Here is an 18,252-nt window from a genome sequence, read left to right on the forward strand (position 1 = left end):
CATGGTGAAACCCCGTCTCTACTAAAAATACAAAAAATTAGCTGGGCATGGTGGCGCGTGCCTGTAATCCCAGCTACTCAGGAGGCTGAGGCAGGAGAATTGCCTGAACCCAGGAGGCGGAGGTTGCGGTGAGCCGGGATCGCACCATTGCACTCCAGCCTGGGTAACAAGAGCGAAACTCTGTCTCAAAAAAAAAAAAAAGAAAAAAAAAAAAGGGAGAAATATTTATGAAATCAATTATTTAAGCATCTCTCTTAATTAAACAGAAAAAAAAGACTGAAAGAAGAAATATTAATAATAAAGATGAGCACAAATCAATTAAGTAGAAAATGGACAAACAACAGAGAAACCTCAAAGAAACCTAAAGCTGGTTCTTTGAAAGACGGATAAAATGGATTAACCTCCTGCAAAACTTACCAAGAAAAAAAGAACATACAATTGCCAATATCAGGAATGAGAGAGTTGACATTACTATACAGTATAGTGTGTAAATAAAAGAGGGTAATAGGAATAATTTTATGCCTATAAGTTCAACAGCTTTAGATGAAATAGAAAAAAATCCTTAAAATACGCAAATTACCAAAACTGACTCCAAAAGAAATAGAAAATCTAAGTGGTCATATATTTGTTAAATAATTTTGTAATTAAAAATCTTTCTGCAAAGAGACTCCAGGCCCGTATTGCTTCATTGGTGAAGTATTCCAAAGATTTAAGGAAAGAATAATACAAATTCTACACAAAAACATCTTTTACAAAATAAGAGAAGGGAGCTTAATTCATTTTATGAGCCTAGCATAACTCTGATAGTAAAACCAAAGATACTGTAATAAAGAACAGTATAGACCAATATTCTCATGAGCACAGATACAGAAATCCTTATCAAAATATTAGCAAATAGAAACCAATGTATAAAACGAGCAATAAATCATGATCAAATGGTGTTTATCCAAAGCATGCAAGGCTTGTTTAACATTTGAAAATTGACCAGGTGTGGCGACTCACACCTGTAGTCCCAGAAGCCAGGAATTTGATGCCAGCTGGGGCAACACAGCAAAACCTTGTCTCTGCAAAAAATAACAAAAATTAGCCAGGCATGGTGGCACGTGCTTATAGTCTCAGCTACTCAGGAGGCTGAGGCTGGAAGATCGCTTGAGTCTGGAGGCAGAGGTTGCAGTAAAGCCAAGATGGTGCCACTGCACTCCAGCCTGCATGACAGAGCAAGACTCTGTTTCAAAAAAAAAAAAAAAAAATTGAAAATCAGTGTTATTTACTGTGTTAATAGATTGAAGAATAAAAACCATAAGGTTATCTCAATAGATGCAGAAAAAACATTTGACACAATTCAATATTCATTCCTGATAAAAACTCTTAGCAGACTAGGAATTGAGGACACTTCTTTAACCTGATAATAAAGGGCATCTACTAAAGTCCTATATGTAGCTAACATCCTTAAAGTAACACTGCCACACACACAAAAAAACAAAAACAAAAACAAAAAAAAACCACCCTGAATCTGATGAAGTCTCCTTTTCTCCTTTTGAGAAGATGTGGAAGACATGTTATGCAGTTCCCTGGGGATACAGTCAGCAAAATCCAAGTAGTGGAAAACTACAGAATAAATGTTTCAGCTTTCTTCAACAAGCGAACTTCAAGAGAAATAAAGGATTGAGAGAGATGGAAGCAAAACCTATAGATTAGAGAAAACTTATAAGGTCCAATAGTGAACCTTTTTTAGATCTTGGTTCAGAAAAATGAAATGTCTAAGAGCAAAACAACAAAGCTCAACAGCATTTGATATTTATGAGACAATTTAAAATCCAAACACTGATTGGATATTTAATATTGAGGAATGATTATTGATTTTTAAAAGTATGTTAATGGAATTGTGATTATGTTTAAAAGGACTCTTTTTAAAAATGTGTACTGAATTTTTATAAGTGCAGTACTCAAAATTTGGGATTCACTTCAAAATTATCCTGTGTCCTGGGGAAGTGGTGGAAATTACAGATGAGACAAGATTGGTGACGAGTTGGTCATTGATGCTACTGGTTCATAGATACATTCAGGGATGACTCAGTTGTTCTTTCTACTTCTGTTTAGATTTTAAAATTCCCACAATAAAAAGCTAAGAAAAGTTATAGCCACCAGTTACTGACCACATATATTTTGGGAGATTTTTAAGTATTAACATATTTAAGCATTAGAGAAACTTTGCAAGGTTTTTCAAAGATGAGAAGACTGTCAAAGGTTTGAAAGTTGTTTCACACTATACAAATGTATGTAAGTGGCAGCGCCAAGATTTGCAACCCAGATTATCAATGAGTTTCTCTTCTGTTTTGCTGCTCTGCTGACTCCCATCTTCCTTGCTGCTTTGTTATCTGCTCTCCTCTTGGGTTTTATGTTGATATTTATTTCAAAGAACTTGGAAGTGCCATTTTCAATCAGCCCCATTCTTTGTTGGATGACAATTTGTCATCCAACATGGGCAGGACGCAACAGTTTTCCTTTGGATTTGAAAGTTGGCATTCTTCCTCCCTTTTCCACGTTATTCTGAAAATTAAAAGGCTATATACATAAGCAGAGAATTTGTTTTTTTTTCTGTCACTTCTGCTGTCAAACTGATGATTGACATCAGTTTAATCTCCCACTCACGGGGTGAAACTACACTGACCTAAAATGTTGTCTCTATAGTTGACAGTCTTTAAAACTTAATAAGACTTCCAGTGCGTGTAATTTTTACCTTTTTTTGTATTTTTTTTTTCCAGGCTTTGGTTGGAGAGAAGGCTTGTTATCAATCCATCAGTAGCTATGGTGGTCAGATCTTTTATTTGGGAACAAAAGTAAGCTCTTTCACTCTGCGGGTTGGTATTTGTTATGTATCAGGACAGTTGAGGCTGAAGGAGATTCCTGGTAAAGAGGGCAGTGTATTGCAAAGTGAATATTGATCAACACTTATCCAAAACACTTTGTGGTTAGGTAGTCATGGTTTTTAGTTAATTTTTTTCCTCCACTTTTAGACATAATCTTTACCTTTGTTTAGGTGTTGGCTACTAGAAGGCTTATTTTCTTGATTCAGAGATACGCTTTTATAAGCTTTCTTCACATTGATGGTTTCATGACCAGGCAGCTACCTAATCATGGATATTTGTCATGTAATTAAGGTGGCTGTTAGCTTAGATCAGTCTAGGATGCTGATTAAAATGCATTGAGGTATTTGACTTAGAATAGTATCATTGGAATAGGAACTTCTTGTACCTTAGTTTATCTCAATTTATTCATGTGCTTTAAAAAAAATACGGAGAAACATTCCTTCATTATTAAAATTTAACCAAAATATTGCCAAGTCAGTGGAGGGAAGTGAGCTTGGGCCTTCCTTGCTGTTTGTCCGTGGATTAACCCCTTGGACTGTAGACCTTTAAGTATTTGACTTACTCTTTAATGTGGGTTGTAGGCCAGGTGTGTTGGCTCACGCCTGTAATCCCAGCACTTTGGGAGGCCACCGTGGGCAGATCACATGAGGCCCGGAGTTCAAAACCAGCCTGGCCAACGTGTCGAAACCCTGTCTCTAGTAAAAGTACAAAAATTAGCCAGTAGTAGTAGCAGGTGCCTGTAATCCCAACTACTTGGGAAGCTGAGGAATGTGAATTACTTGAACCCTGGAAGCAGAGGTTGCAGTGAGCCGAGATCGTGCTGCTGCACTCCAGCCTGCACAACAGAGCGAAGACTGTCTTAAAAAAAAAAGAGTTCTTGAAGACCCATTAGTAAATTCTAAGATACACTTCTAATTGTAGTATGAAATGTTTTTACTGAAAAAGATGTCAAATGAGATGTGGGACTAGGACAAATGTGTCTCCTAAAGAAGTCTGTTAAAGTCGATCATCTTAATGTCCATGTCTTTACTTTCCAGTCTGTTTATGTGATGATGCTGAGGAGCTGGAGAGAGGTGAGCTCAAAGTAATTGCACATGTTAGAGCTACTGAATTGGTAGCTTCTTAACATTTCTGTTTTGACTTTGAGAATCTTGTTTGGTAAGCTTCTTAATTTCAGAAGCGTACATGAAAACCATGTTAGCTGTTAGGTACTTGATTTGCCAGAACTGACTGTGTAAGTGAGAATTAGATTGGCTGCGTGTATTAGAAAATTCAAAATAATAGTGGCTTAAACAAGATTTCTGTCTCATGTCAAAGCAACCTGGAGCTAGGCGGTCCGCAGGTATTGTAGGAGTTCCACAGGCCCGAGCATGCGATCCTGTTCTGCCGTCTTTGTCTTTGAATTCTGCTCTCAGGGTCATTTTATGATTCATGTGGTTGCTAGAGCTCCAGCTGTTGCCACATTTCAGGAAGGAGGAAAGGGAAAAATAAAGGCTGTCTCCTGCCTCGTAAGGTGACATCCCAGAAATACCAGACAGCACTTCACTTCTCATTAGCCAGAGCTTAGTCCCATTGTTCCCAGCGGCTACAAGGTAGTGCTAGAAATGTCCTTCAGCTGATCTATTGCTGTCTCCAATAAACCTGGGGTTATTACTACCAGGGAGAGGGAAATGAATGTTGTGATAAACAACGAGCCATTTCTGCTAGACATTCCAGCTATTTCTTCTTTTCATATTTAGGCCCTGTGGCTGTCTATACTAGCCTATACAGTCATTATATCATTATACCATCTAGTGCTTTAAGATATTTTTCTTTGAAATAAGGTATTCGCATAGCTATCAAAACAATTTTAGCCACTAAGCAGCAACTTCTGGAAAGATGCCAGATGGTGTAGGAATTCTGACTGGTGACTGGTCAGACAGAGGGGTCTGCTTTCTCTCATTTTTCCATTTTAGAGAGTGGATCATCTCCTGAAACAAGACTGTCTTACAGAAGCCTTGGCCCTTGCATGGTCTTTCCATGAAGGAAAAGCAAAAGCAGTCGTGGGTGAGTCGACGGAACAGCAGCGTGGTGGGCGTGGTTCTCCTGGAGTGGAGGCAATGGGCCGTGCTGAACACTCAGAGCACTTTCAGCTGAGTGCTCCAGCGTTGAGAAACAGGATGCTATTAAACCTTATGGACTTTCAGTTAAGAAGGTTCATGACAAAGAGAGGGTATGGAAATTAAAGAGTTAGTTTTAGATTATTTCATAAGGGAATTGCTATTAGAACGAAAGAGAAGTGCTATCTGGTCCCATAGATTTGAGGTGTTCCTATTATGGCGTATTATCCAACATTTTGATACCTAAGAATTGTTACAGTTATACCTGTTGTTACACATCTTATGAATAGGAAACCGACATAGTTCCACTCCTAAAGATGTGGACTAACTTTTGTTTTTGTTGGATTTTCCTTCTCTGCAGGGTTATCAGGGGATGTCAGCAAGCGAAAGGCGATTGTTGCAGACCGGGTGAGTATTTTAATAGGGTCTTTAGTAGAAGATAGTACACATTTGCTTTTGCCATTTGCTAATATCTTTGGGCATGGCTGCAATCTAGGAGAGAGTGTATTACACACACACAGACACACACACACACACACACACACACACGAGGTTAGGAGTTAAAGACTAGCATGGGCAACATAGCAAGACCCCCTCTCTCCAAAAATCAAAAAAGAATAGCTAGGCATGGTGATGTGCACCTGTGGTTCTAGCTACTTGGAAGGCCGAGGCCAGAGGATCAGTTGAGCCTAGGAGTTCAAGGCTGCAGTGGGCTATGATTGTGCCCCTGCACTCCAGCCTGAGCGGCAGAGTGAGACCTGTATCTAAAAAAAAAAAGTCAGATTAGAATTCTGTGTCATCTTGAATCCTTTTTAAATTCCTTCTTAATCACCTTTTCTGTTTTCCCTTGCTTACTCTTATGAAGATAATAAAGTACATAGCCAAAAGACAGCAGGAAGGAGGAGGAAGAAAACCCAGGAATCTGGATTATTTCTGAACCAAGTAATAGCCCACAGAAAATTGACGTTTGTCAGTTTTTATGAACTTACTAGTAATTATGAGAAATACTGTATGTGCAAATGTTGGTGTTGCCCAGAACTAGCAGAGAGGGTTAATGTTTTAATGTTATTATTAATCATAATCAATACAATTGATGCTAATATTTAATACTGACCTTCTGTTCCTAATCCAGACTAAGCTGAATTAATTGACCACAGAATTCCCTTCCTTTTGTTGTGTAAATGCACTGGTAAAAATTATATTCCAAATTAGTGTAAACATTTATAGAAAACATGGCTAGAAATTGGTCACTCCTTAGACTCCAAATGATTTGCTCATCTGTGCTCTTTGGGGAAACGCCTGCAGCAGAGGGTTACTGAAGAACTTGCATGTTTATTTCCTGAGCAGTGTGGATACTACTGAGGTCTACAACATGGAGATATTTCTTAAGAAAGATTAGCAAATTAGTTCTAGCCCTGAGGCTGAAAGAAACGAGACTAGATTTTAAAAAGTTGCTAATAAAGCCACTAAAATTTTCAATTATAATTTTAATACAATAACAGATTCTAATTCTGTGTTATTTAGGAGGGCCACATAAATATTGAAAAGCTTTAGAGATATATTTTAATGCCTATGCCAGGCTGTTTTTCTTACAGATGGTAGAAATCCTATTCCATTATGCAGATCGAGCTTTGAAAAAGTGCCCAGACCAAGGAAAAATCCAAGTGATGGAGCAGCATTTTCAGGTACGTGTTTGCATGTGCTTCCAGTAGACAGCGTTCTGGAGGAGGGCTTATGTTGCTTTTTTATGTTACTTGAGAATGTGACTTTCATTTTTGGTTGAATATTTTTTAGTATTCAAAACTTTATTTCAGGGCTGTGGAACATTCTAAATGATACCTTTTGAAGTAATAGGTATAGAGAAGTAAAACGCTGTGGAGTGTTACTCAGCACTTAGCTGTTTAGTGCTATGTGGAAGAAAAGGATCTACGTGTGAAGATCCTTTCCTGTAAATTGACACTTTATGGTGTCTTGCTGGTGACTAATATTTACATTAACTAAGTTATTTAATACTGCCAAGGTTTAAATTTAGTTCTCCTAGGAGCACCTGTGACTTAAGAATAATAGATCAATTAATATATATATGTGCATATATATATATGATCTATAAATATGCTAATGAAAGACCTTTAGTTTATCTTGAAACTTAATGAAAATGGAAGCAGGAAGCACTTTACAGATCCGTATGGTATTTATTACGCAGCCTGTTCTTTTCGCAGTGTTCTCTGGTCATACGTGTCACACATCTCTGCTCCCCGTTCCTGCTGCTCCCGTCCCTCTCCCTACCTCCTCTTTTAACAAACATTTGAGTGTTCAATACAGGAGTCAGCAGACTTTTTCTAAAAAGACTCAGATGGCAGATTTTAGCCTTTGCAGGCGACAGTGGTCTCTGTCACATCTTTTTCTTTCTTTTTTTTTTTTTTGAGACGGAGTTTCGCTCTTGTTACCCAGGCTGGAGTGCAATGGCACGATCTCGGCTCACCGCAACCTCCGCCTCCTGGGTTCAGGCAATTCTCCTGCCTCAGCCTCCTGAGTAGCTGGGGTTACAGGCGTGCGCCACCATGCCCAGCTAATTTTTGTATTTTTAGTAGAGACGGGGTTTCACCATGTTGACCAGGATGGTCTCGATCTCTTGACCTCATGATCCACCTGCCTCGGCCTCCCAAAGTGCTGGGATTACAGGCTTGAGCCACCGCGCCCGGCCACATCTTTTTCTTTTTGATTTTTTTTTAAACAACCCCTTAAAATTGTAAAGTCCATTCTTAGCTGTGAACAAAACAGAAGCAGGCTTTGGGCAGGATTTGGCTAACGTGTGCCTCCTGTGGTCTAATATGTACTTGGCACTGGGCAATAGTGAGTAAAATTTGCATGATCTTTACTATCTTAAACTTTGTAGTCTAGTCAGGATAATTGTTTGTTTGTTTGTTTGTTTACATTAATGGAAATATTTAGAAGAAATCTCGGGATTTCAAAGTTCTGAAGAGCAGGCACAGGTCCTGTCTTTTCATATGCTACTTGCTGCTCATACCATTGGAAGACAAGAATAGACATGGCGGCTGAGAGTTGATGGGTATTAGAGAGGCATTTGGCTTCCTGAACTGTACTGTTTAATACCACACTAGTGAGCTTCTGGTAGTAACTGTTACTACTCTGTTTGGCTGGATTCTTCTTAAATTTATCAGTAGAGGAAGAAAAATATGCCTAGATAAAATTATAAAAATAAATAACTTAGGAAGAAGACATATGGTAGAAAGCATTTGGAAACCAAACTGTTTGGAAACAATACCTTATGTATAAATACTTGTGTATCCCAGTGCAGTATAGATAGCAAACTGAATGTTGTAACAAGAGTGTACCTGTCACCAAGAGGTTGTAGGAACTCTGGCCATTGGAAGGTACACTTTGTCGAAAAAGATTATCTAGTAGAAAAAACTAGGAGGAGTGAATGGAACGAGTGTGTGCCTGTGTGTGGAGAATATAGAAACCACCATATTGGGGGAAAACGTGGCAGAGAGCTTCTTTCTAAAAGATGAAAGGAGCAAAGGTGATGTTCTGATGGAGAAATTGCGAAGAATCTCAGATGACAGGAGCTGTGGATGGTGGTTCTGATGCAGATTGCAGAACATGCAGAGAAAGTGTTAGTAGTAGTGTGCTGTGTAACCGTCTAGCTACCTGTTAGAGGTTTCATTCTTTTGGTAAGAGTGTCCGATAACATTTTGATATATCAGTGATTTAGTCTCATAGGAGGTAAAGGAAACAATGGAGGGAACTATTATTCTGGATTTAATTTTTCCTAATGGTTAGGGAAGTAGAAGAGATAGACCCTTGAGAGAAAAATTACCACTTTCACAATCATAATAATGAAAAATATACAGAGCATGAGTTCTGTCCTTTAGAAAGCAAACATCTCAGAAAAAATAAGGGCATAGTCACATGGTTACAGGCTCCAAAAAAAGAATGGGTTCACAAAGAACAGGAAATTCTAAAATTTTGACCATTCAAGGAGAAAGTAATGTTAAAGAAAGCTTCTAACTGCCAATCACAGAACATCTATAAATATGGAAAAAGGCATATAACTAAAGATACATACGAAAAGTACCATGAACTTCTAAGACTATCAGAAAGGAGAATGATTTGGTCCAGATTGTGCCTACCAGAATACCACGGAGCACAAAATACCACCTTAGAGAGTAGATGTCATTTTTAATCCCCTCAGTAAGATTGCAGCAATACTGCAGTAAATAGTGAAGCCAGGACTCATATCCAGGTCTTTCTGACTTCAGAGCCCAGTTCTTAACTAATCATTGTACTACACTGTTACTTTAAGAGCAAGCACAGGGAGAAGATGTGTGAGAAGGGGTGATGTTAATAAAATGACCAAGAATGAGAATTACAGCGAGCATCTAAACTGTTTAACACTTAACTGTGTAGCAGGCACTGTTACAGACCCTTCATAGATATTTATTAACTCATTGAATTCTTATCACAACTTTGTAAGGTGGCTACTGTTACTATTCACATTTGTAAATTATGTCAAGGCAAAGAGGTTAAATGATTTGTTCCAGGTCACAGAGCTAATAAATGGGAGAGCTAGGATTTGAATTCAAGCAGTGGGCTTCAGGGTTCACATCCAGACTGCCACCCTGTACCATAGAACAGTGCTCCTTATTTTGACTCCATTTTCATGACCACAGAGAATGGTTTTAAAGTGGAAAAGTCCAGATAAGCGTATTAAAAAACTGAAGCCTACCATATGTAATATGTAATTTCATTGTGATTGTTCAACTCTCAAGACTCAGTAGAATTATAACCCATGATACTGTTGAAATAATCTGAAACACGAATCATTTGCAAGTAACTTTGGGTCAGTTTTCAAATAAGACATTCTTAAGTATGAAGTATATTCAGGGAGATACAATTTATTCCATTCAGGAGGACAGTTTTCTTCTGGAAAATGTGACCTTCAGTGCATTAGGATGGGCGAAATGCATGCACTGTCAGCCACCAATCTGTTGTTTTAAGTGTTTAATCGTATTTAGTCATGAAGTAATTATATAGGTTGACTCTTAAAGTGCTTTTTAAAGTACAGTGGACTTTAGAGCCTATCTGCTGACATTCCCCATGTAATTTGTGAATGTTTTCCTGGAATTCACCTCAAAACAACCATGTTAAACTCATATAATTACCTATTTGAAAGGAATATGAAAATAGTGTATTCCTGGAATGCCTGTTATATAACTGATTTCATTAAAACATTTGCCTAATTTTTCCATTATCTTTGTGGCTAAAATGGATTAGTAAATAGTAAATAGATTTGCAGCTAGATAAATATCCCTACCCCAAAATACTCTTTGGTGGCTTAGTATTTATTAATTACATCCTAGGACTCTTTCAGAGACAGTCTTTTTTCTTTTTGAGACAGAGTCTCACACTGTTGCCTAGGCTGGAGTAAAATGGCATGATCTCGGCTCACTGCAACTTCTGCCTCCCAGGTTCACACTATTCTCCTCCTCAGCCTCCCGAGTAACTGGGATTACAGGTGCACACCACCACACCCAGCTAATTTTTTGTATTTTTATAAGGACCGGATTTCACTATGTTGGCCAGACTGCTCTCTAACTTCTGACCTTGTGATCTACCTGTCTCAGCCTCCCAAAGTGCTGGGATTATAGGCATGAGCCACCGTGACTGGCCCAGGACTCTCATACCCAAATCTTTATCATTAATTTGGATGAAGATTTAGCAACTGGCCTGTCAAATCTAGCGCCAAGAATCAAGGTTCAAAATGATCTTGACAAGAAAGTGCAATCAGAATCATCATGAGATGAAATTTAATGAAGATTAACATCAAGACTTTGATTCATTAGATTCATGTAATCAAATTATGTGAGTACTGGATTGGGAAGATCTAGCTGGACAGGATTTTAGTTGACCACAAACTTACTATGAGCCAATAGTGTTAAGGCCCAGATAAAGGAAAGTACTAGTACTACTGGGCAGCCTGTTTGAAATAAAACCGCTAAGGCATTTTGTAGGCTGTCAATAAACCCAGCCACATCCCACAACTGAGATGGTGGAAGGTTTTAAAAACAACAGTTAAAAAAAATACTGAGTTGTTTAATCTGAGGAGAAAGCAAGTGGAGACATGCCTGCCTATAGATGGTGGCAGGCTGTCCTGTGGGATTAGTCGTATTGCTGCAGAGGGAAGGCCCAGTATATAGGTGAGATGCAATTGGGAGAAGATGCGTTTCAGTTTAAAATGACCTACTCATGATGTACCAGTTGGTCATTTTAAACATTTTAAAATAAGATGCGTCTCTTCATTTAATTTTGTTTTCCTTTAGGTTCTGGGATACGTGTGCGGGTCATGCAGGGTTGTTACAGGTGCTTACAGAGCTCCTGAAAGAAACACTAAACACAGAAAGGAACAAGTACCAGCCACTGCAAAAGCACACCCGTAAGATGCGTCTCTTATTACGGAACATATTCAAATAAAGGCAGGAGGAGCAGCCGATAGAAGTGTTTTTAAAATACCTTTTTTTTACTCAGTGGGTGGAACTCAGATTCTGTACGTCTCAAGTAGCTGTCATGCGAGACATAAGTAACCTCCAGTAGAGTACTAGTTAGCTGAAATTCCTGACGGGTTTGTCAGTCAGAATACTGAGAATCTGTTTGACCAGCAGGTGGCGCCTCCTGCCTGCTGCCTGAGTTTTAATCTTTACCCTTGGTGAGGTGCCTTCACTAGTTTTGCTTTTCTCCGAGGATCAGTCAGTGTTTGTCCTGTCTTAGTTATAGAAGATGACTTTTGGATCTTGTAACATTTTGGACAGCTTGTGGCTTTTATTTATCTAAGAAAATATTTCAACCTATATTTTTAATTTATTTGTATCGTAACTATTACAGTAGGATAAAAAGGAGTTAACGTGTTTTCTGCTTCATATATCTCGAGACCTGCCTTGTCTTCTGGCTTTCCTCATATGCATTTATCTATGTTCAAGTGTTTCCCATCCTAAAACTAAGTCATGCAGCAAACACATCCTTTTTTTGCTCCACGCTGTCTCTAATATCCTGTGCTTTCTTCTTCACCCACCCTTTATAGAGCCAGACGTCTCACAAGAGTTGTCTCTGGCCAGGGATGATGGCTCACACCTAGAACCCCAGAAACCAGAAACCAAGAAATGTTAGGATTCTTCACTTTGGGAGGCCGAAGCAGGTGGATCCCTGAGTTTGAGACCGCCTTGGAAACACAGTGAAACCTTGTCTCTATAAAAAAATTTTAAAAATACAAAAATTAGCCAGTGGTACACAGCTGTAGTCCCAGCTACTCTGGAGGCCGAGGTGGGAGGTTTGCCTGAGTCTGGGAGGTCGAGGCTGCAGTGAGCCAAGATGACACCACTGTACTCCAACCTAGGTGATAGAGCAAGACCCATTTACATTTCTGCTTGGATGTTTTGTAGATACCTCAGACTCAATGACTGTTTCCTCACAAAGCCTTTTCTGAGGATTCTGAGGATTCCTGTGTTAGTGTTAGTGAGTGGATCCACCGTGCACCTAAAGCGAACTGAGTGATTCTTGTCTTTTACTTGTTTCTGTCTTTTCTGCCTCCTGACTGTTTCTCTAATCTGTTTCCACAGTGCTGTTAATTCTGCCACTATCCTAGTCTAAGCGCCCGTCATCTACCTCTTGGTATATTACAGAATTCTCCAAACTGATCTCCTTGTACATTCTTACTGTACTTCATTCCACTTTCTACACAGCAGCCAGAGAGAAATGTGGCTCACATCTAGATTTGATGCTTCCCTAATATGTATATATATATAAAAATCTAGATATGATGCTTCCCTAATATATATATATATTTATATTTCTCTGAGATCTTGCTCTGTCGCCCAGGCTGGAGTGCAGTGGTGCCATCTAGGCTCACTGCAACCTTCGCCTTCTGGGTTCCAGCGATTCTCCTGCCTTAGCCTCCCAAGTAGCTGGGATTATAGGTGTGTGCCACCACACTAGGCTAATTTTTGCATTTTTGGTAGACATGGGGTTTCACCATGTTGGCCAAGCTGATCTTGAACTCCTGATCTCAGGTGATCCCCCTGCCTCTGCCTCCCAAAGTGCTGGGATTGCAGGCATGAGCCACCACACTCGGCCTGATGCATTCCTAATTTTAAAATATTTTAAGGACTTCCTGTTGTTTCTGAGGTGGAGACTAAATTCCCTAACATTTTCTAAGGCCCCATGTGGTCTATGCTTGCCTAACTGCCTCTAACTCTCTATACTCCTATTATACTAGAGTTCTTTTCAGCTTCTTAACGCCCCGGTTCTCTCTTAACCCAGGGTCTTTGTCCACATGGTTCTCTCTGTGTAAAAAGTCCTGTCTCATTTCTTTGTAGCTCAACTAGCTCCTGCTTATTTTCAGGTCTCAGTGTAACTGTCCCCAGGATTAACCGGGATCCATTTCTTTCTAAAATACTATGCACCGAAGTTATTCATTCAGTGTCAGTCTTCTGCAGCTAGCCTGTGTATATTTAGGGACCTGTGTAGGTTCAGGAGCATGTCTGATTTTTGTCGTCACCATATTCCCAGCATCTGGTTTAGTGTTCTTGATAAATAGTTGTTGAGGGAATTTTAAATATATATATGAATTTATGTTGTATACAGTGCTTGCCTTGAAGGTATGTTTTTAATGTAACTCTAAGAGGTTTGAACTAAGAACCAAATGTAGAACTTAGTATTTGCAACACATATGCCGTAATCATGGCTCACGTCGTCGTGTGCTATGTGCCTGATGGCCATCTTATTTAATCCTTGTAGCATACTTGAGGAGCAGTTATTACTTACCTCCATTTTGCAGAGTACATAGACACACAGGAGGTTGAGGAGCTTGCTCGGTATCATTGAACCAGTAAATAGAAGCACCATAGATAGACGCCCGCTGTCTGGCTCAGGAGCCTCGACACTGTGCTGCGCTATGTCTCCTCCCCCAGTTTGTTCTTCGATCATCTCAGGCCAACGTGTTGTTATGTAACTCACTTTGAAATAGAGAGGACTCAGTAATTTACAAGTTTTGGAAAGATACCGAAATGTAGGAAAAAGAACATACAAATGAATTTTAGCGTAACCATGGCAAACAAACCTGAATGATTGACTGATTTGAGTTGCCAGCAGTGTTTTCAAACTAGGAAACTAATCGGTTAACTGTGGAAGCAGTATTTTGGGTTATTTCATTTTGCTATACTTAATATGTATGTATTTATTTGTTTTTGAGACAAGGTAGAAGTATAAACATGAGACATTTTAATGATGTAATGTGAATCAAGCTTAAAGGATTTGAAAAATAAAATTTTAAAAGATCTCTTTTTTTTTTTTTTTTTGGAGACAGAGTCTCGAACTCTTGACTGGGCTGGAATGCAGTGGTGTAATCTCGGCTCACTGCAACTTCGGCCTCCTGGGTTTGAGTGATCCTCCTGCCTTAGCCTTCCAAGCAGCTGGGATTACAGGTGCCCGCCACCATACTCCGCCAATTTTTCACTGTGTTGACGGGGTTTCACTATGTTGGCCAGGCTGCTCTCAAACTCCTGACCTCGTGATCCACTTGCCTCGGCCTCCCAAAATGCTGGGATTATAGGGAGGAGCCACGGTGCCCGGCAGATCTTTTTTTTTTTTTTTTTTTTTGAGAGAAGAGTTGTTCTTGTTGCCCAGGCTGTAGTGCAATGGCATAATTTCGGCTCACCACAACCTCAGCTTTCCGTGTTCAAGCTATTCTCCTGCCTCAGCTTTCTGAGTAGCTGGGATTATAGGTGCCTGTCACCATGCCTGGCTAATTTTTGTACTTTTAGTAGAGACGGGGTTTCGCCGTGTGGGCCAGGCTGGTCTCGAACTCCTGACCTCGGGTGATTCACCCACCTCGGCCTCCCAAAGTGCTGTGATTACAGATGTGAACCACCATGCTTGGCTTAAAAGATCTTAATGAAGCCTTATATTAATCATTACTAAGCTTTCCTCCCAGCTTCATTTAACATTTCTTTAAGGGTCAGATAATTCAAGGCTATTTTTATAGCACCTGTAGGCATATATTTTTGCGTTAAGAGGTAATTTCAAAGAGTGGACAGTGACTAAAAGCCAAACACAGAGAGGCGGTGGAAACTTTCCTTGTCTAGCCCATGCTTCCTCTGAGAAGATTTGAGGAAAGGAAAACTAGCACTGTGCCCTATCCCTGAGGCTGGATTAAAGTGCTGGTTCTGACGAGTCAGGTCTTTCCTAGATTATTTTATCATCATACATGAGAAAAGACAAGAAAAATACATACACACATATCCATACAGAGAGATCATCTATATTACTGCTTGGGATGTTTGTACACCAGTTGTGGGAATACCAGCTGCCTAGCTCTGATAGCCCATGGAGATTTATCTGTATGTGTATATGTGTGTGTAGATAGATATGTTGATCTGTTTTGGGGTGTGTGTGTGTGTGTGTGTGTCTGTACATATATATGTATATATAATTTTGAATCATTTTCACACAATGAAGTTTTCATTATCTGGTAGAATTTTAAAATATAAATTAAGAGAATTAGTATCATTGCTCCAAAAAGCAAAGGAATCTGCATCTGTTATTTCTTTTCAAAGCATCCCATGAAATAGGGAAAACCAGAGATTATATCTTTACTTCACAGATGGTAAGATAGTCACAATGCAATAAAATGACCTATTCAGTCACTCAAACCATTGACAGGCTTAAATTTAGGTTATCTGTCAGCTCAGTTTTTTATTTGCATACTCACATTGCCTTCTTTAATAAATCTTAATTATACGTGAATAACTGATGAGATGCAATCTTTTTTGGCCAATTTTAGGGTCATACACTGAAGAAGAGATTAAAGAAGTAGTTACTTGTTTTCTTTTTTTAGATTTTGGAGATCCCAAATTCAGTGATTTCTTGCATCCTGCAAGCTTTTGAGACTGAGTGGAATATTCTTAATATTCTTAAAGCAGGCATTGCTCACATTGTCTATCTCGAAAGCCCTTGATCTCTCAGCATTTCTTAGAGAGGCTTATACAGACTGGGTCTGGGGGATGGACTGAGGGCTTTGCTTCTGCTGTCTTTCAGGGCTCTCATGAGAGGAGCCTTCCAAATGAGTTTAGAGGGATATTATCTGAGCTTGGGCACCAGCTACTCAAGATGGTTGGTTGTATGCTAGTCCTGGAAATGCCAGCTGCCTACCTCTGTGGAGCAAGGCCACTCTGTGAAGATTCTGTAGGAAGTTGAGTCTGTGTAGCCCTTGCCAGTGGAGAGATGGAGAGCTCCTGATCCCACATAGCTCATTTTCAGGCATCCAAGAGATTGCCATCAGGGATTACCCATTGGACAATATAATTTGTCTCTCTGTAATCTGATTCTGGGAAGGAAAGCTTATAATAGTGGAAATAGATTTGGCTTTGACTAATACACTGTTTTACTTATGGTTTTAAGTGTTCAAAATTGATAAAGACCTGGTTTAAGAAGCCAGATTGAAAGTGTTAATTTGGATGGTTTTGCCTTAATTAAGTGAGTTAGGAACAGTTAGTGGCATACATAAGGATTATATGTATTTTGTTTTCTTTTTTAAATTGAATTTGTAATTTTGTGATATTTGTAGATTCATATTCAGTTGCAAGAAATAATGCAAAGAGATCCCATACCCTCAAACCAGTTTTCCCCAATAAGAGACTGCCTTGTAAAACTATAGTTCGTCACGTAACCAGGATATTGATGGTGATAAGGTGAAGACACAGAACATTTTCATGACCACATGGATTCCTCATTTTACCCTTTTATAGCTATATTTCATGTGCTTATTTGCCGCATATATATCCTTTTTTTTTTTTTTTTTTTTTTTTTTTTTTTTTTTTTTTGAGATAGACTTTCGCTCTTGTTGCCCAGGCTGGAGTGCAATGATGTGATCTTGGCTCACTGCAACCTCTGCCTCCTGAGTTCAAGGATTCTTCTGCCTCAGCCTCCCAAGTTAGCTGGGATTACTGGCATCCGCTACCACACCCAGCTAATTTTTTGTATTTTAAGGAGAGACAGGGTATCTCCATGTTGGTCAGGCTGGTATCGAACTCCTGACCTCAGTGGTCTGCCTGCGTCAGCCTTCCAAAGTGCTGGGATTACAAGTGTGAGCCACCATGCCTGGTGCCACGTGTATATCTTCTTTTGTGAAATGCTTCTGCATGGATTTTGCCTCTCTTCTAGCTGGATTGTTTCTCATCGCACTGTTGAATTTTGGGAATTTTAACACATTCAAGGCACTAGTCCTTTATTGGGCATAGCTCTCCTAGTTCTTAGCTTTCTGTTTATCCTCTTAACAGGATCTTTTACAAAGCAAAGGTTTTAATTCTGATGAAGTCCAATTCAATCACCTTTTCCTTGTATAGATTGTGCTTTTGAAAGCAAGTCTCAGAAACTGTTGCCTAGCCTGAGATCCTGAAGATTTTCTCTTATTTTTATTTTTTTTCTAGAAGGTTTTTAGTTTTTTGTGTCACTTAAATGTGTGATCCATTTTGAGTTAATTTTGACATAAGCTATGAGACTGAGGTTGGAGTTCCTTTTTGTGTGTGTATGGATATCTCTCTCTCTGTATATTTTTTCTAATTTCCTTTCACTGAGGACGCAGCTTTTTAAGAATCTCAGTTTTAGGAAGGTCCTCTACTCCAGCATTATTTGTTGAAAATAATCTTTCCTTCTTCCCTCCACCAGTTGCTTTACCAGCTTTGTCAAAAATCCCGCAGGGCTTTTTCGGTTCCCTATTTTGTTCCACTGATCTCTGTGCCCATCCCACCGCCAGTACCATGTAGTCTTGATAACTGAAGCTGCGTAAGTCTTGAAATTGGGTAGATCGATTCCTCCTCCTTTATGGAAATTGTTTCAACTATTCTAATTTCTTTGCCTCTCCACATAAATTTTGAAATAATCTTGTCTATATCTACACAAAGTCTTGTGGCAATTTTGATATAAATTACATTAAACATATCAGTTTGAGGAGAATTGATACTTTTACTATGCTGAGTCTCCTAGTTTTTCCATTTATTTCATTTCTTTGTAGTTTTTAGTATGCAGGTGCTACACATGGTTTTTTAGATTTACACCGAATGTTTCTTTTCTTTTTTATTTTTTTTTTTTTTTAGCAGTTATAAATAGTATTGAAATTCTCATTTTGGATTTATATGTTCAGTAATGGCATATAGAATGCTTAACTTATATTCTGCAATCTTGTAGCACTCATTAATTCTAGAAGGCTTTTT

The 18,252-nt window shown here is 39.0% G+C and overlaps 1 protein-coding gene across 10 annotated transcripts in view; it reads left to right on the forward strand.

The window, feature by feature from the left end:
- The window catches only part of VPS8 (VPS8 subunit of CORVET complex), a 363,874-nt gene that overhangs the window by 161,600 nt on the left and 184,022 nt on the right, over nucleotides 1-18,252 (forward strand). For all 10 annotated transcript variants that reach the window (XM_074404642.1, XM_074404643.1, XM_074404644.1 and 7 more), the window contains 5 exons: nucleotides 2,766-2,840; nucleotides 3,908-3,943; nucleotides 4,826-4,916; nucleotides 5,331-5,377; nucleotides 6,565-6,654. In XM_074404642.1, the coding sequence (XP_074260743.1) occupies nucleotides 2,766-2,840; nucleotides 3,908-3,943; nucleotides 4,826-4,916; nucleotides 5,331-5,377; nucleotides 6,565-6,654 (339 nt within the window). The remainder of the gene's footprint in view (nucleotides 1-2,765; nucleotides 2,841-3,907; nucleotides 3,944-4,825; nucleotides 4,917-5,330; nucleotides 5,378-6,564; nucleotides 6,655-18,252) is intronic.

The sequence above is a fragment of the Saimiri boliviensis genome, chromosome 8 (genome assembly GCF_048565385.1).
Source record: "Saimiri boliviensis isolate mSaiBol1 chromosome 8, mSaiBol1.pri, whole genome shotgun sequence".
Classification (NCBI taxonomy): Eukaryota; Metazoa; Chordata; class Mammalia; order Primates; family Cebidae; genus Saimiri; species Saimiri boliviensis.